This window comes from Phodopus roborovskii, unplaced genomic scaffold (assembly GCF_943737965.1).
Source record: "Phodopus roborovskii unplaced genomic scaffold, PHOROB, whole genome shotgun sequence".
Taxonomy (NCBI): Eukaryota; Metazoa; Chordata; class Mammalia; order Rodentia; family Cricetidae; genus Phodopus; species Phodopus roborovskii.
In genome coordinates, this window is record NW_026126407.1 from 57,272,805 (window position 1) to 57,289,087 (window position 16,283).

The 16,283-nt window shown below is 47.0% G+C and overlaps 1 protein-coding gene across 1 annotated transcript in view; it reads right to left on the minus strand.

Moving 5' to 3' along the window:
• LOC127218771 (uncharacterized) overlaps positions 1-16,283 on the minus strand; it is an 84,232-nt gene extending 67,949 nt beyond the window's left edge. Inside the window, 7 exon segments of the mRNA XM_051179753.1 lie at positions 2,287-2,336; positions 2,339-2,432; positions 7,253-7,428; positions 8,078-8,205; positions 13,631-13,701; positions 16,085-16,171; positions 16,173-16,283. Coding sequence (XP_051035710.1) covers positions 2,287-2,336; positions 2,339-2,432; positions 7,253-7,428; positions 8,078-8,205; positions 13,631-13,701; positions 16,085-16,171; positions 16,173-16,283 — 717 coding nt within the window.

Sequence of the window (16,283 nt, forward strand, 5' to 3'; positions counted from 1 at the left end):
AGGATTTTTTTCAGACTTTATCCAGCTTTAGTCTGGTGATAACCCCATAGCTAGAGTGGATGCCCACATGGACAGTTGTGCAATTAACCTTTTCTCAGCACACTGTTTATGTGAACACCTGAACTACGTTGTTAATCTGCTGGCTTTTGTAGTGTCCTCAGACAACCTGACCTCCATCACCCTTTCCAATGGGCAGAGATCAAACATTGTACTTCTGTCTCCGCTCTGTGGAAAGAGGGGAAGATGTGATCTTCCTCCAAGTGTGAGAAGGTGCACTGAAATGTCATGTCATTTGTGGTTCTTGTTTCGGCCAGCAGTCACAAAGGGGTTGAACTTAATTTTTACAGCTGCAATCCAGTGATGGCCACGGGAGGGGGGGGAGCTACTTCAATCTCCAATTTGTAAATGATACTAAATTATTCAATTTTTACTTTTTGAGACAAGATCTCACTGTGTAGCGTCATCTGGTCTGGAACTCCTATACAGATAGACAAGGCTGACCTCGAATTCAGAGACCTACCTGCATCTGTATTAGAACTTAAGACCTGTGTGTGCCATCAAGCCCTGCTGTTACCTTCTTTGCTTGTTGCCTAAGGAAGGAATAAGGCCCCCAACTTGAGGGACTTGTCACCCTCATTCCATGGCTGCCACCAAGAGCAACTTGGTCTCAGAACAACAAAGGATGTACACAGCATGGTGGCACATGCTGTAGTCCCAGCATTTGAGGCCCACAAATGGAGGTCATCATAAGTTCCAGACAGCCTGGGCTTCAGAGTAAGACCCTGTCTCAAAACACAGAAAAAGAAAATTGTCCTTAGGACAATCTGTCCACCCCAAGAACGCAAGGAGTCTCCCTGGGGTGGACCTTCTCCAGTCACACTCTGTCTTCCCTTGCACTGGTGGTTCTCATGAGCAGAACAAGCAGACTGACTGCCATAGCTGCAGCTGGCCCTCACCCCACCATGCTATCTGGAGACCTCAGGGTTCTGGCCCCCTTCTGCCTCTCTGACACCTGGCTACAGGATTTAGGGACACCTAACTATCTGCTGCTACCACTAGCATACGAATAAGCCCATGTTATACACCAAGGTCTCTAGGGCATTTGGTTGAGGTGTAAATCTGTGCTAGAGTGCTTACATAGCATGTTTGAGAGCCTGGATTCTGTCCCTAGCTCCATCAAAAAGGAGAAAGAAAAGAAAAGCAAACAAACAACAACCCCACTTGGCTCTACAGCCAGCATTTAATAAATGTGCACAACTTGAGTTTCCATTGAGAACAGTGTACCCTGCTTTTCTCAGCCATGCCAACAGGGCAGGCACAGTCCCTTCCTCTGACTCCCGGGTGAAAGCTTTAGTTAGGCCATTCCCACCACTGCCCCCCCACATCACCAACACCATCCCCCCAGGGAGGTCCAGGCTGGGAGTTTATTCTCTATGGGGCACCAAGTCCTAGCTTTGTTTCAGGACTGAAAACAAACCTTGTCTGGGGCCACTGGCCTTAGGAAGGGGCTGAGACATTGTAGTCTCCTGGCAACACAGGCAGGACTCAGTCCTCCCAGGAGGCTGAGGATCTGTGGATGAGGGCCAGTGTGTCCCTGGAAGGCCTAACAAAGGACCTCCTAGGGAAGATGGGGGACCTCTGACACAGGCACTCCTTGCTGCCTCAAGGAGACCCAAGCCCCATAGTGCACCTTGCTCCAGTCATGGGACCTAGGACATAGACAGTTTAGGGTCAAGAAGTGCTCAGGGGCTGGTCTGTCCTATGGCTTCCTACAGTGCCTATCCCTGAAGCTGGGCAGTGAGATGATAAGGAAAAGTACAATCGTTCTCAGCTTGGACAACTGTGTGCCCAGAGACATCAATCTGGTTGCCATGACTACAAGCAGGGGAGATGTTGGCATCCAGCTAGTGGAGACCAGGAGTGCTGCTTCTGTACACCACAATGAACAGGGTGCCCTTCCCCCACAGCAAATAACCTTAGGGTAAGAAGCCTTGCTGTGGGAACAGACTGCCTTGGTGAAATGCCTTGCTCTGTCTGCTACTTCCTAGATAGGTGGCTTTGAGTATAGTCCCTACATTCTGCAAGCTGTTTCCTCACCTGTAAAATGGGCACAGAGATAAGAAGTTTCCTAGGGTTGAGTTAGATAACATGGATGAAGTCCTTAGCTTCTGGCCTATGCACAGAGCAAAGGCTTAGGTATGTTGGTGAAACTAGATAAGAAGGGGAGAGAAGGGAAGGGGTGCTCAGGCTCCAGGCAGAGTCTGGCTTGGAGCTGGAAAAGTTTACCTCGAAGCTGTTGGGCTGAGCCACAAACAGCTTTCTCACTAATGCAGCTCTGTGGCCACAGTGGCTTGGGACAGTGTCCCCTCCCATTCATACTGAAGGCTGCTGGGACTCATATCTTTGTAGTCTCTATTTGAGATGGCAAAACTCTTAAAGTCAGAGGGCTTTGGGAGCTGTCCCTCAAATTCTGCATGAGTCCTTCAGCATGTCTGAGGCATGTATGAAGTCAAGCAGGCATTACTGAGGTGCCCATTCCCAGGGCATGGGCAGGGGAGCAGGCGGGGGATGTGCAATGCTAATAGCAAAGACAAAAAGTAACCTAAGCACCCATCTGTCAGACAGAGTGAGTACATTGGGTTCTATTACCAACTGTGTACAGCAAAGGTGATCTTATCTGAGAGGCCTGGGGATATGACTTGGTGTGAAAACTGCTTGCCTAGTGTGCACCAAGACCTGGGTTCAATACCCTAGTGTAGCACCCATACTATGATCTGTTCCATGAATTGGGCAAAGGTCTAGAGATTGAAATAAAGAGACAAGACAGCGGGTCATTCGTTCAATGCCAATGTCAGAATGCTGAATGCCTAATGCCATCTATTGAAGGGATGGAGCAGGCTTAAATACTGACTTACAGCACAGTAGAAAATAACAGGATTTTCAAGCTTAGCTCCTCTCCACTAGGTATGTGTTAGCAAAACAGGAAGAGTACCAATAATAGCTCTGAGTCAAGGAGTTCTGGCCAACAGCTTCAGGCTTGCTCAAGGTGCTTCAGGGGTCCATGCAGGGCCCTACACCCTAGCATGGAATAAACCAGACATGATGGCAAGTGTCTGTAGCACCAGCATTTAGGAGGGAAAAACATCAGAATAAAAGTTCAATGTCATCTTCAGCTATACAGCAAGTTCTAAGTCAACATAAACTACATGAGACTCCTGCCAAAAACAAAACAAGCTACCTTGTGTGTGTGTGTTTGTCCATGATGATCCTCTCTGTAGGAAGTGCTAGCTTTAGGGTGACAGGAACAAGCTGGCCATGTCATAACTCTATCCCCAGAACCATGGGCCTGGTGCAAGAACAGAATCACACTTATATCTTAGGAGGACCCTTGTGTCAAAGCTGGAGACCAGACCACTTCATCTCCATGACAAGCACCAGGGCAGGGGCATGAATGTTACTCATAAATACCACTCACAGGTTGTAGCTAAGGGGTGTGACATTTCCTTAACCCCTTGTAGGGAAACAGTCAGTATACCATATATTCAGAGCTGAGGAAATCCAGGCAGAGAAGCCCATGGCTGAGGTCACAAGTCTCCAACAATGAGGTTCATGCTGCATAGTGGGCCAATGGCTAATAAGCAGGATTTGCCTCAGGGAATGATGCACTCCAAAGTGACCACAATGAGGGTGTGCACCTCTGAGTAAGCCAGGGCCAATGCTGGATCAGACTCTCTGCTTTGCTTCGCTTTGGCTTTTGCTGTCCTGAACATTCACCAGTCTTCCTGCTTCCTGCCTTGTCCTCTTCAGAGCTAGTGTGATCGATCCACCACACCCAGCTGGACTGGATGCCTAAACAGGTGGCTCCCATAGTGTGTAAAACACATCTCAAGAAAGTTGGGTTTTATTTGGGTTTGTGTGTGTGTGTGTGTGTGTGTGTGTGTGTTATATGTATGCATGTTTACATATATGTGGATGTACATGTGTGTTGATATGCATGCATATGAGTTCATGTGAAGTCCAAAATCCAGATATTCTTGATTGCTCTCTTACATGTACTGAGGCAGGGACACTCAGTTGAACCCAGAGCTTGCCAATTTGCCTAGACAGTTTCCTCCCCTTGGCTCTGCCTCCTGTGCACTGGAATTACAGATGAGCTATCATGCCCACCATTTTTTTTTAGATTTATATTTATTCTTAATAACCTGTATTTGTCTATGTGTGGGTATGAGCATTATTTTTCCAAGACAGGGTTTCTCTGTATAGCCATGGCTGTCCTAGAACTCACTCTGTAGACCAGGCTGACCTTGAACTCAAGGGATTGGCCTGCCTATGCCTTCTGAGGGCTGGGGTGTGTAAGCAGTACTTGCAAGGGTACAAGGGGGCACCAGATCCCCTAGAGCTGGAGTTACAGGTGGCTGTACTCCACCCAACATGGGTGCTGGGATCCAAGCTCAGGTCCTCTGCAAGAACAATGCATGTGTTTAATCACTGAGCAACTCTCCATCTGGCTTTTTATGTAGTTTCTGGGGCCTGAACTCCCTTGCCCATGCATTTACCTAATAAGACATCTCTCCAGACCCATAGTTAAGGTTTTTTTTTTCCTTTTTTGTTTTTTCAAGGCAGGGTTTCTTTGTGCCTGTCCTGGAACTCTGTAGACCAGGCTGTCCTCGAACCCCCAGAGATCCACCTGTCTCTGCCTCCCAAGTGCTGGGACTAAAGGAGTGAGCCACCAATACCCTGCTAAGGTATTTTTCAAAAAAAGATTAATTCTAGCAGGAGTGAAGATGTGGCTCAATGGTAGAGTACTTGCCTGGCTTTCACGCGGCCCTGGGTTCAATCCTGAGCATCGAAAAAAGGAAAACTAAGATGATAGAAATCATAAAAAGATAGAGAGTTGGGACTGATCTAGGCCTTAAAACAAACCCTGTCCCCAAAACAAAAACAAGAGCCAAGCATAGTGGCACATGCCTGTAATCCCAGCGAGTTCACAGCTATCTCCTGCTACACAGTGAGTTCAAGGATAGCCTGTAATACATGAGACTCTGTCTCAAAAACCCAAAATAGTAACAAAAAAGTGATAGTAAAAATAATGTTCTTGGCTCAAGTCCAAATGGACCAAAGACCTCAATATAAATCCAACCACACTGAACCTCACAGAAGAGAAAGTGGGAAATACATTTGAACACATTGGCACAGGAGATCAGTTCCTAAATACAACACCAGTAGCACAGACTCTGAGAGCAACAATTAATAAGTGGGACCTCCTGAAACTGAGAAGCTTCTGTAAAACAAAGAACATAGTCAATAAGACAAAATAGCTCCTTAGAGAACAGGAAAAGATCTTCACCAACCCCACATCTGACAGATTCCACTCTGAGATTCCTTCTAACACCAATAAGAATGGCTAAACTTAAAAACAACTGCTTATGCTGGAGAGGATGTGGAGAAAGGGGAACACTCCTCCATTGTTGGTGGGAGCGCAAACCTGTACAGCTGCTGTGGAAATCAGTATGGTTATTTCTCATAAAATTAGGCTCAACCTACCTCAAGAACCTACAATACCACTATTGTGCATATACCTGAAGGAGGCATATTCACACCACAAGGACATTTGCTCAACTGTGTTCATAGCAACATTATTTGTAATAGCCAGATCTTGGAAACAACCTAAATGCCCCTCCACTGGAGAATGGATAAAGAAAATGTGGTATATTTACACAATGGAGTACTCACCAGTAAGAAACAATATCATCCTAAAATTCTCAGGCAAATGGACAGAACTAGAAAAAAACATCCTAAGCGAGGTAGCCCAAAACCAGAAAATCAAATATAGTATTACTCACTCATAAATGGATATCAGACATAAAGCAAAAGATACCCTACAATCCATAACCCCAGAGAAGCTTGAACCCTCATCGAGAAACAGATAGAAGCAGATGCAAAATTCACAACTAACCAATGGGTCAAGCTCCTGGAGTACAATTGAAGTGAGGGAGGAGTGATAATATGAACAAAGGAGTCAAGACCATGATGGGGAAACCCACAGAATCAGCTGACTTGAGCTAATGAGAGATCATTGACTCAGGTCTGACAAATAGGGAACCTGCATAAGACTGAACTAGACTCCCTTAATATAGGTGACAATCGTGTAACTGGGACAATATATAAGACCACTGGCAGTGGGCCCAAGATCTAACAATAATGCACAGATTGACTTAGTGGAGCCCATTCTATATGGAGAAATACCTTGCCCAGCCTGGACTCAAGGGTGTGGGGGTGGAGAGGTGCCTTGGTCCTGCCTCAAGGAGATGATGGGACAGACTCAGTAGACTTCCTAGGGGAGGCCTCACCCTCTCTGAGGGACAGATGGGAGGTGGGAGAGGGACTAGGGGGAAAGAATGGAAGGGGAACTAGGATTGAAATGTAAAAAATTAATTAATTAAAAAAAGTGGGAAAACAAACAAACAAACCAGAAGAATGTTCTCAGGGTTGGAGAGATTGCCCAGTGGTTAAGACTCTGGCTGTTCTTCCAGAGGACCCAGGTTCAATTCCCAGCACCCACATGGTGGTTCACAAACATCTGAACTCCAATCCAAGGAGAGCCAATGCCCTCTGCTGATCTTCATGGGTGCTGCACACATGGTACACAGACATACATGCAGGCAGAACACCCACATACACATAAAACAAAAATAAAGGTTAAAAATAATAATAGATTCAAAAATTCAAAGTGTATTGTTCATATTTCCTTATTCAAAGAAGTAATTGTCTCCTTAAAAAAGACAAAAACCAAACAAACAAAAACAAAAGTATTTCTCTTTGCCTCAGACATAGGCCTTAGGCCTTATTCAACTCTTTCCATGTACCACTATACAAAGAGACATAGCACAGGAACTTTCTAGAAAAGCGGGAACCCTGAATCAATTTGTCCACAAAATAGACAGACTAAAACAGTCATTGAATTTAAAGCAAATTTCCTACAAAAGCTCAGACCAGATTTCATCTGAAGACAATTCAGAGAGAAGCGAGCTGGCAGAGAGCCCAGAGAAACATCTTGAAGAGGCTAGCTCTTGACAGTGACCATTTCTGGGACAGTTTGGGGGTATACCATCAGGGAAGGACTGTGTGGGGGCTCTGTGGGTCTTCACATCCAGCTCCCCACCATGGCCAAGGTGATGCCACGTGGAAAGGATGGAGTCACCTGTGATGGCTGGGGGACTGTCATGTGCAGCTGTGTAATGGAGGACAGTACCAGTGTGTGCACAGCCCTGGACTTCTGGAATAATGGTCTGGCTGTGTACAGCTCCTCACAGGCAGCCTCGTGCAGTACACCAGCAGGAGCTGCAGCAATCAAAAGGGCTAAGGGTCCACAGCAGACCTCACCCACCTGGGCAGTGACATAGCAGACCAGGTAGAAGATGGTAGGAGCTTAGAATGGGAAAGTCCAGCATTCAGGAGCTTAGAGACAGGAGAGATGTGGCAGTCAGAAGGGGTAGGTGTGGTGCTTGCAGTGTGAATAAAGGTTGGTGTGAGCACAACCCTTTCTTCCTTATTCAGGTGGTCATTGTCCAGAGCACACATCTGTCATTACAGAAAGATGTGGAGGGGCAAAGATGGAGAAGATATGATTAGGCAGAGGGATGAAGGGGGATAGAGAAAGCAGGAAGGATAAGAAGAGAGGAAGAAGAGGGGAGGAGAGAAAAAAGAAAAGAGGAAGGAGGGAGGCAGGCAGACACTGTAGCACAAGCCTTTAGTTCTAGCACTTGGGACACAGAGGCAATTGAAGGAGGAAGGGAGGAGGAGATGGTGGAGGAGAAAGGAAGGGAGAAGGGACAAAGAAAGGGGACAGGGAGAGGATGGCAGGGAGGGAAACTGGAGGGGGTGTGCATTTACTATTCCATGCAGGGGTTGAGTGTTCGGGAGGAGCTACAAGTCCTTGGTCCCCTTGGCTCTGGTACATGGTGGGACACTGGCCCAGGATGTCTACCTGGGGTGTCCAATGGAGCAGTTAGCCCCCTGTATCACCTCCACTCCGCTGCCCTTCCCTTCCCTTCCACCTCTGTCCACCTCCTCAAACATCTTAGACTTGTGGCCCCCTGGACAGCTCTGCACAAGGCTCCGAGTGGCTCAGAGCGATGGGGACGCAAGTGGACCACTTGCCCGGCACTGAAAATGTAGTCAAGAGGATTGCGGGCCAGCACTGTGGGTGAAGAGATGGGGGTCATAAGGGCCAAAGTGACTCTGTCCTGCAGACCTCCCCATAGGGAACACCTGGTTCCCACTTCTCTCTGCTCCAGGGTGTCTCCTGGGGACAAAAGCCACAGGCAGATGAGCTCATATAGAAGAGGCTCAAGATCAGTCTGAGCTCTGAAACTTCCCACTGAATCCAGAATCTGTTGACCCAGTGACACCCCAAGGGCACCCAGACCAGTACCAGAAATCCACTCATGTCAGACAAGCTTTCACTGAAACCATGAGGTGTCTCCCTACCAGAGAACAGCAACTCCAGCACAGATGAAAGGCAGACTTTGTCCCAAACCCTTGAACTCCTAATCTTCCAGCCTCTACTCCAGGTGTCATTATCACTGCTGGGGACTGAATCCAGAACTTGATGCATGCTAGACAAACACTCCACCAATTAAGCTAGCCCCACGTTTTATTATGGCTGGGAGTAGGGGGCTGCATTACTGATAACTGGACCTGAGGTACCTCCCATGCTGAGCCAGCACTCTCACTAAGCTATATTACCCTTTTCTTCCTTCCTTTCTCTTTCTTAGAAAGGTTTTTGTTGTTGTTTTGTTTTTGTTTTTCATGACAAGGTTTCTCTGTGCAGCCCTAGCTGTCTTGGAACTCACTCTCTAGACTAAGTTGGCCTCAAACTCACAAAGATCTGCCTACCTCTGCCTCCCAAGTCCTGGGATTAAAGGCATGCACCACCACCGCCCAACTGAGATTTACTTTTTAATTGGATGTGTATGAGCATTTTGCCTGACTGCATGTATGTGTACTGTGTATGTGCTTGGTGCCCAGAGGCCAGAAAAGGGCTTCAGATCTCCTGCAACTGGAATCAAGGACAGTTGTAAGTCACTTGTGTTTGCTAGGAACTGAACCTTGGGTTCTCTGGAAGAGCAACAAGTGCTCTTAACCAATGAACCATCCCCTCCAGCTTTTCTCTTTATTTAAAGACAGAGTTTTACTACATAGCATAGGCTGGCCGTGAACCAGCAACCTTCCTGCCTCAGTCTCTCTAGTGGCTAGGATTACAGGCTTGTATTACCTGGTCCCCATCTTTTTCTGCAGCCCCACTTATATTTCCTAAAAATCTACCACCTCTCCCCTTCCCTGTTCCAAGACTTCTGTGTTCTGGTGCCCATGTAGCTTCTGAATACAAATGCATTTGTTGTTTCCCCTGGCATTTGCCTATGGACATTATTTCAGCTATGAAGACAGCTAGAACAGAGACAAGGTTTCCTGCCACACACCACAGGGGACCTCTTACCACCACCACCACCACCACCCCACTTTAGTACAGACAAGACAGCATGCAGCTACAGCAGAGCCTAAGATCTGGACTCAGCTGGTTCCAAGGCCAAAGGCCTCAGAACCATGGAAATTGCCTTGAGTCTGTCACTGTGAAAACCAGTTTTTATGTTAAGCATTGACTCCAGACTTGGGCCCCCAGACAACTGGACAGAATTAAAGCATGATTTGTTGCATCGGACTCATTTACTGTGGACCACAGCATGTGTGCTGGTCAGGTTCTGTTGTCAACTCGACACATCTTGGTGTTGTTCTTTTGCTATAATTATTGCCTGTGAAACACAAACACGAGACTCAGTGCCCACGTGGAGTTTATTGGTAGAGGGGAGAGAAAGGGGGGGTAGCTGGTGGCCAAATGAAAGCAGGAGAGAGAGAGAGAGAGGAAGAGGGAGAAAGAGAGAAAGAGAGAGAAGAGAGAGAAGAGAAGAGAGAGCAAGAGAGCAGAAGAGGGAGAGAGAGCAAGAGAGGAAGAGCGGAGGAGAGGAGAGAAAGGAAGGGCAAAAGAGAGGGGCGCACGTGGTGCGCTTGCTTTAAATGCCCTTGCTTTGAAAGGGAAACTTGTGCATGCATAACTGAGTACCCTGTGTGTATGTGTGGGGTCAGCCGACTGCTGGTTTCCAACATTCCCACCTCTTATTATTATTAAGAAGGTGGGGGGTTGGGCGTGGCAGGTTAAGGAATAGAGATATTGAGTTCTCAAGACTGCTTCCTGCTGGGGTGCTGCCATATCCTGGTAGCTGGTTGTTTCATCGCAGTCCTGACAGAATGGAATTCTGATGTCTTTTTGAGGCCTGGCAAGATGTTCGCAGAGCAGAGGACAAGGTTAAGCTTAGGCCCTGGTATTGAGGGGAGAATTGAGGGGTTCCCAAGGTGAGGGAAGGGAGTCCTGGGAAAAGGGAAAGGTTGAATATTTATTTGAAGTGAATCTGACCTGTTTGGATGGGTCCAATTCGGCTCCCTGGAACTTACAAGAATCCTTTGAGTTTGTGAAAACATAAATATTAAGACACATTAGCAGCATACTCATGTTAGAAATGATTTGGCTGAAAGAATTAACACATACAACTGACAGACCTTTAGCACAATGAAAAGCACCTTAATTTTGAGCTTGTAGTAATAGTTATGATTATATAGTGGCATAGTATGGTGTTTAGTACTCTGTCAGAATTGGATTAGTAGCTCATTAAAACTTAATTGATTAGTGTTAAGACTATAAACAGAAGCAACCTTAAAATACCCATTTCTGAAATCTGTTTTGTAACAGTTGGAACCTTGGCTGCTGCTTTAAGCTGATAAAACTACCAGTGGTCAAAAGCATCAGAGTTCTTGAGGATAAAATTTTACCTGAATGATTAGAGAGTAACAGAGACTTACTAGCTGGCAGCATGGACAGCCACCCCCAGATCCTCCACAGTTGTTGAGGTTAGAGGCTTTAAGGACATCTGCCTTCTGCTGATGGCATGAGACCTGTGGATTAGGAGCTTTTGGAAGACTTACCTACCATTGGCCCAAGCAACGTGGAGAAAGTCGATTCCACTGCCCTCTTGTCCACAGTCCTTAGAGCCTTTTGCAGCAGTTAAGATGGAAAGGCAGGATTTCTCAGTGGCTAGTGTTGTTACTTTTGTGGGTGGAGCTTCTTCAGTTCCACCAGTATTCTTGGAGCAAATGGGTGGTGCCAGCAGCTGGCCTGTCTCTCTGTTATAAAAGCTTTTTAAGGAAACATTTTAAATGCCATATTCTCTAGATCTCTGAGCACTTGAGGGCTGTCTGTTTAGTCTATTTCAGTAGACAAAATTTGTCTTTAGTTACTTGCCTTAAGCACATAGGTGGCTAGGTAAGGTTTTATCCCTGTAATTAATTAATCTGTCTGGAAAACTGGATCCAAGCTGAGAGGCTGTGGAGGGATGTTATACTCAGAGCCCTCCAGTCTGACTGTAACTGGTTTTAACTTACACCTGTAAAGGACAAAGAGGTAGAGAAAAATTCCCTTTTGTAATAGAGGCTTAACCTTTATAAATAGATTACAGGAAGGACTGGGTGGCATACATATTTTGTTAATTTGAAATAGACATTTATAACCTTAAATGTTTACCATCACTTAAAGATACATAAATTGAGCAATTGCCCAGATCAGACTGGCCTGAAGGATTGTCTTGACTGAGGATTGAAACGGGAGGGCGCAGCCCACTCACTGTATGTGGCAGTGTCCCTAATCAAATGGGCCTGAACCTTATATAGCACCTATAGGAAGCTACTGATTGAGCCAGTAAGCATATTCCTCCAAAGCCTTCTGCACTGACTTCCCTCAAGGATGCACCTGTGGGGTGTAGTCACCCCCAACTGGAAGAGCATGGTACATTGTACAATATTGTACAAACCATCTCATCCATCGTGGCTGGAGGTGCAGCAATAGGTCAGTTATAACCCTGTGCTCACCTGGGATTCCAAGAAGAACAAAACAATACACACTTCAAGTAAGGCACTCGCTCCCTAATAGAGGACAATTAGCCATGAAAGAGCAGGGATGATCAGATTGTGGGTACCAAGTAGCCCCTCAAGCGCTGATGGAGGTAAGGACTCTTCTTCAGACCATCTTCACAGAACCAGACTGAGACAAGGCCACAACCTGCCCAGGACAGCTTGTTCAGGTCACACAGACCTCTTCTGTACCCCAGTTCTTCCTGTAAAGCTCATGCCAGTACCCAAAAGATGGATGTGGTACTCTGTCCCTTGCATGCTGCACGGATTAGGTTGCCTCTCTCTGCTGTTCTCAAATTGGTGTATCAGGATGGTGGCTAAGCCTAGCTTGTGTGAGCTCAGACTCCAGGTTACAATCGTTCAGACCAGGCGACCAGGAGTGCGGGCTGCACACAGCAGCCAGGAAGGTGCCAGGAGCAGAACTGACCCATGCCTTTGGGCCCTGCTCTCACTGGTCAATGCCAGGTCCTTGGAAGGTAAGGGGAAGTGGGGGGAGGGGTGCTGAGGCCTGCATCCCCGGGTAGATACAGGACACCTAGGTGATCCAAGACAAAGGGCAATGACCACACTCCAACCCCACAAGCCAGTAATGCAGGCCCTTGAGCAAACGAATTGTCCCCATTTCCACCTCTCCAGTTGGTGTCAGTGTGGGGATCCTAAGGCAGTGCCTGGGATCTCAGACCCTGGATTTAGAGAAATGCTAATGGTACTCTCTCAGAATACAAGTGTCAGTCTGGTCCCAGGAGAGTGACAATCCCCAGGGCCCCTGACTTAGCATTTCTGATGAGGAGTGGGGGACAATAGGCCCCTTAGAGGAAACAGCCCTAAGCCTTTCAGGGGACCCATCTGCCCCTGGCCAGTATCTCCCACCCTGTTCTGTCCCTGTATTCTTAGACAAAGGCTTTATTTTTTTAACAAATGAATTTGCAATAAAAAAGGAAGAGGAATCTGTCAGATGTGGCGGTCTTCAGGCTGACTGCCCTTGCAGCTTTGAGCCCATGTCAGGGAGCCCTGGGAAACCAGCACAAGGCAGAGTTCCAGGCTTGGCTGGGTCACAAAAGGGCAGCTTAGCCTGAGGGTAGGCAGGACATTGCCTTTTACCTCCTCAGACAATGGGGGAAGGGAAACCAGCTGGCCTCAGGGGAAATGGAGATCAGAGCCATCCAAAACCCCCAAGTTGTGCCCATTGGGTGGCTAGCAGATATGAACTCTCTACCTGCTATGAGTGAGCAGCAGGCAGTAGTGAGGAGGGCCTCTGTCAGAAAAGAAGCCACCTGACCATGTTATTTTGAGTCATGAGAATTCCTGTCTCATTGGTGATCTGGCCTATCATCTGACAGAGTCAAAGCACGAACATAAGCTAAGTGTGGTGGCACATAACTGCGATCCCAGCACTCAGGAGGCAGAGGGGGAATGATCAGGAGCTCAAGGCCATGTAACAAATTTGGGACCAACCTGGGCTATAATGAAACGCTGTACCCTTATTTGACCATCACTCCAAAGTGACATCTCTTTAGCATCCCCCTTCTTGGCCTGGCTCACTGTACCCAGAGCCCATTAGTTGTGAGAAGGGGTTACAGAATCATACACAAACTCCTAGGCCAGGTCTTGCCTCAAATTCTCTGACTCCTTCAAAACCTTCACCTGGGATCCCAGAACAGATATCACCTGGAAGTCTGGAAGCTGAAGCAAAGAGTGTTGTGAAGTGATGGCCTCTCAGCGTCCTTCATGATAGAAAGGTCCCTTCCTCAGAGAGGAAATTCTGTGTCCTGGGTCGTGGCTGCCCAGAGACTCCAGTCCTAAGATAGAAGCGGCCAGGTGCTGGCTGCTTCCTGCCGCATGTTTACTCTCATTTTACCCAGAGAAATCTTAAAGTCTGGTAGAAGGGTTCCCATGACGGGAATCTACAGTGGCTGAAGGAAATGGTGCTTGCAGCCAAACCTGATGACCTGAGTTTGATCCTTGAGACACACAGGGTAGAAGGCAAGAATTGACTTCCTACAAGTTGTCTTCTGACCTCCAAATGTGCACCCACACAGAAATAAATTAATGAAAACTCTGCCAATGAGATGAGTTCAAGTGCAGTGTCAACTGCTACTTTAGATGGCTAATTTCGAACCCAGAACATAACCTATAAACACATGCAAATGGATGCATGTGGATTCAAATGTATGCAAATGATGGCCGGGCATCACCAGGGTTCGTTGTATGTGTATTTATTCCAACAAAAAAATAGGCTTTCAAAAATCAAGAATAGTGGTGTTTCCTGTGATCCCAGAACCCATGTAAAGCTGAGAAGCATGGTTCGTGCCTGGAATCCTAGACCTGGGGTGGGCCAGAGATGACAAAGGCAAGATGTGGGTTCAAGGGCCACCCTGGGCCACATTTGAGGTCCAGGCCAGCCTAGGCTACATAGTATCTGAAAAATATAAGTAATTTTAAAAGTTGGGCAGGGGATATAGATCAGTGGTTGACTGTCTAGAATGCACAAAATCATGAACTCTACACCCAACACTGGGAAGGGAAAAAAGCAAATTTTGAAAAGTGTTTATTCTTCAGATGTGGCACACCCTTTTAATCCCAGAGCTTTAATCTTACAGGTGTGTGTGGGGTGGCTGGGGTGAGGTGGGAGTTCCCAGGTGTGCCTAGGCCAGAGGTTGAGTCATCACCTTATGTTGTGAGACAGAATATCTCACTGAATCTGGAATTCACCGTTTGGGCAAGACAAGCTGCCAGAGAGCCCCGAGGAACCCTCTGTTCTCCATATCTGCAGGGCTAGAATCACAGGTGCATGCCCAAGCCCAGCTTTCCTGGTCAGTGCTGGGGATTCGAACCCACATCCTCATGTTTATATGCAGCAAGTGGTTTACCCACTGAGCCATTTGACAAGCTCCCCCAGAAGACCAGTGAAAGGAGGCAGGGAGGAAAATGAGCTTGCCAACTAGGAACTCCATGTCTCAAAAGTAAGAAAATCCCCAGGTTCAGGAGAGGAGGGGTGGGGCCAGGGGAGGATTCAGGGAGTCAGTGATTGATGCACCTGTTTAAGGTTCTGGAAACATTCTAGAAATGGACAATGTAAAAGTAATCAGTACCACTGAACCCACTAATATAGACAACTTCATGTTGTATATACCTTAGCACAGTAAAATAGCTAAACACAAAATACAACAGCTTGCATAATACCATTAAAGTTATAGGGGTGTCCAATATTTTGACATGTGTTATTTACAAGGTTCAGGCTTTTAAACTGCAGAGTCAAATTACATACACACACACACACACCCCACAAAAACAAACATTCAACCACCCAGTGAATTGAGACCACTGTTCTGCCTGGACTGACACCACAGCGTCTAATGGCTCACCTTTACCCTAAGCCTGTGGACCAGGAAGTGCAAGGCCAGTGTTAGCAGAAAGAATGACAAGGCAGGACTAGAGCCTCAGCTGGACATGTTTCCACCAGACTCTCTCTTTCTCCTTCTCTCTCTCTCTCTCTCTCTCTCTCTCTCTCTCTCTCTCTCTCTCTCTCTCTCTTCCCCCCCCCTCTCTCTCTGTGTGTGTGTGTCTAAGCCAGAGGTCAACTTTGAATATTTTCCTTTCACTCTCCAACTCTCCACTTTTTTTTTTTTTTTTTTTTTTTAAATCTGAAGCTTGTGATTTTGGCTCCAGTGAGCCTCCTGTCTCTGCTGCCCCATAGCCCAGCTACAGGTATGCATGGCCACACCTCACTTCCAATATGGTTACTGGGGATGTAGGGAGTCAATTCCCAGCCCAGGTCCAACTCTGTCAAAGGCTTTGTCTTGTTTGACTCACCCACACCTTGGACGTTCACACTTCACCCTCAGTTAAATTGTCCCCATATCTGTGCATCTGTTTCTTCCTGCTGGGCCACTGAGCTATCACCTGCAACTAAAATAGTTTCTCTTCCATACACCCCTTCCTGGGAACCTCACCTCCTGAGTCTGAGATACCTTGTAAAGATTTCTATTTATTAGATAGATTGGAAATTCAGGGACTGTGTCAACTCCTTGTGCTACCACAACCTCCTAGCTCTGCAGACACTTACCCACAAGGTCATCTGACATGGGCCTAGCGCTTCAAGGATGGCCAAGCCCTGGAGGCCCAGGCCACTTGCCTCCCGTGCTGCCCCCATTCAAGCTGGTGCCAGTGTTGCTGGAGAATCGGTAGGTGTATCTGGTGCCCACGGGGAGATGTGGCCCTGCTATTCTCTGGAACCCGATAGAGGGAGCAATGTCACCGAGCAT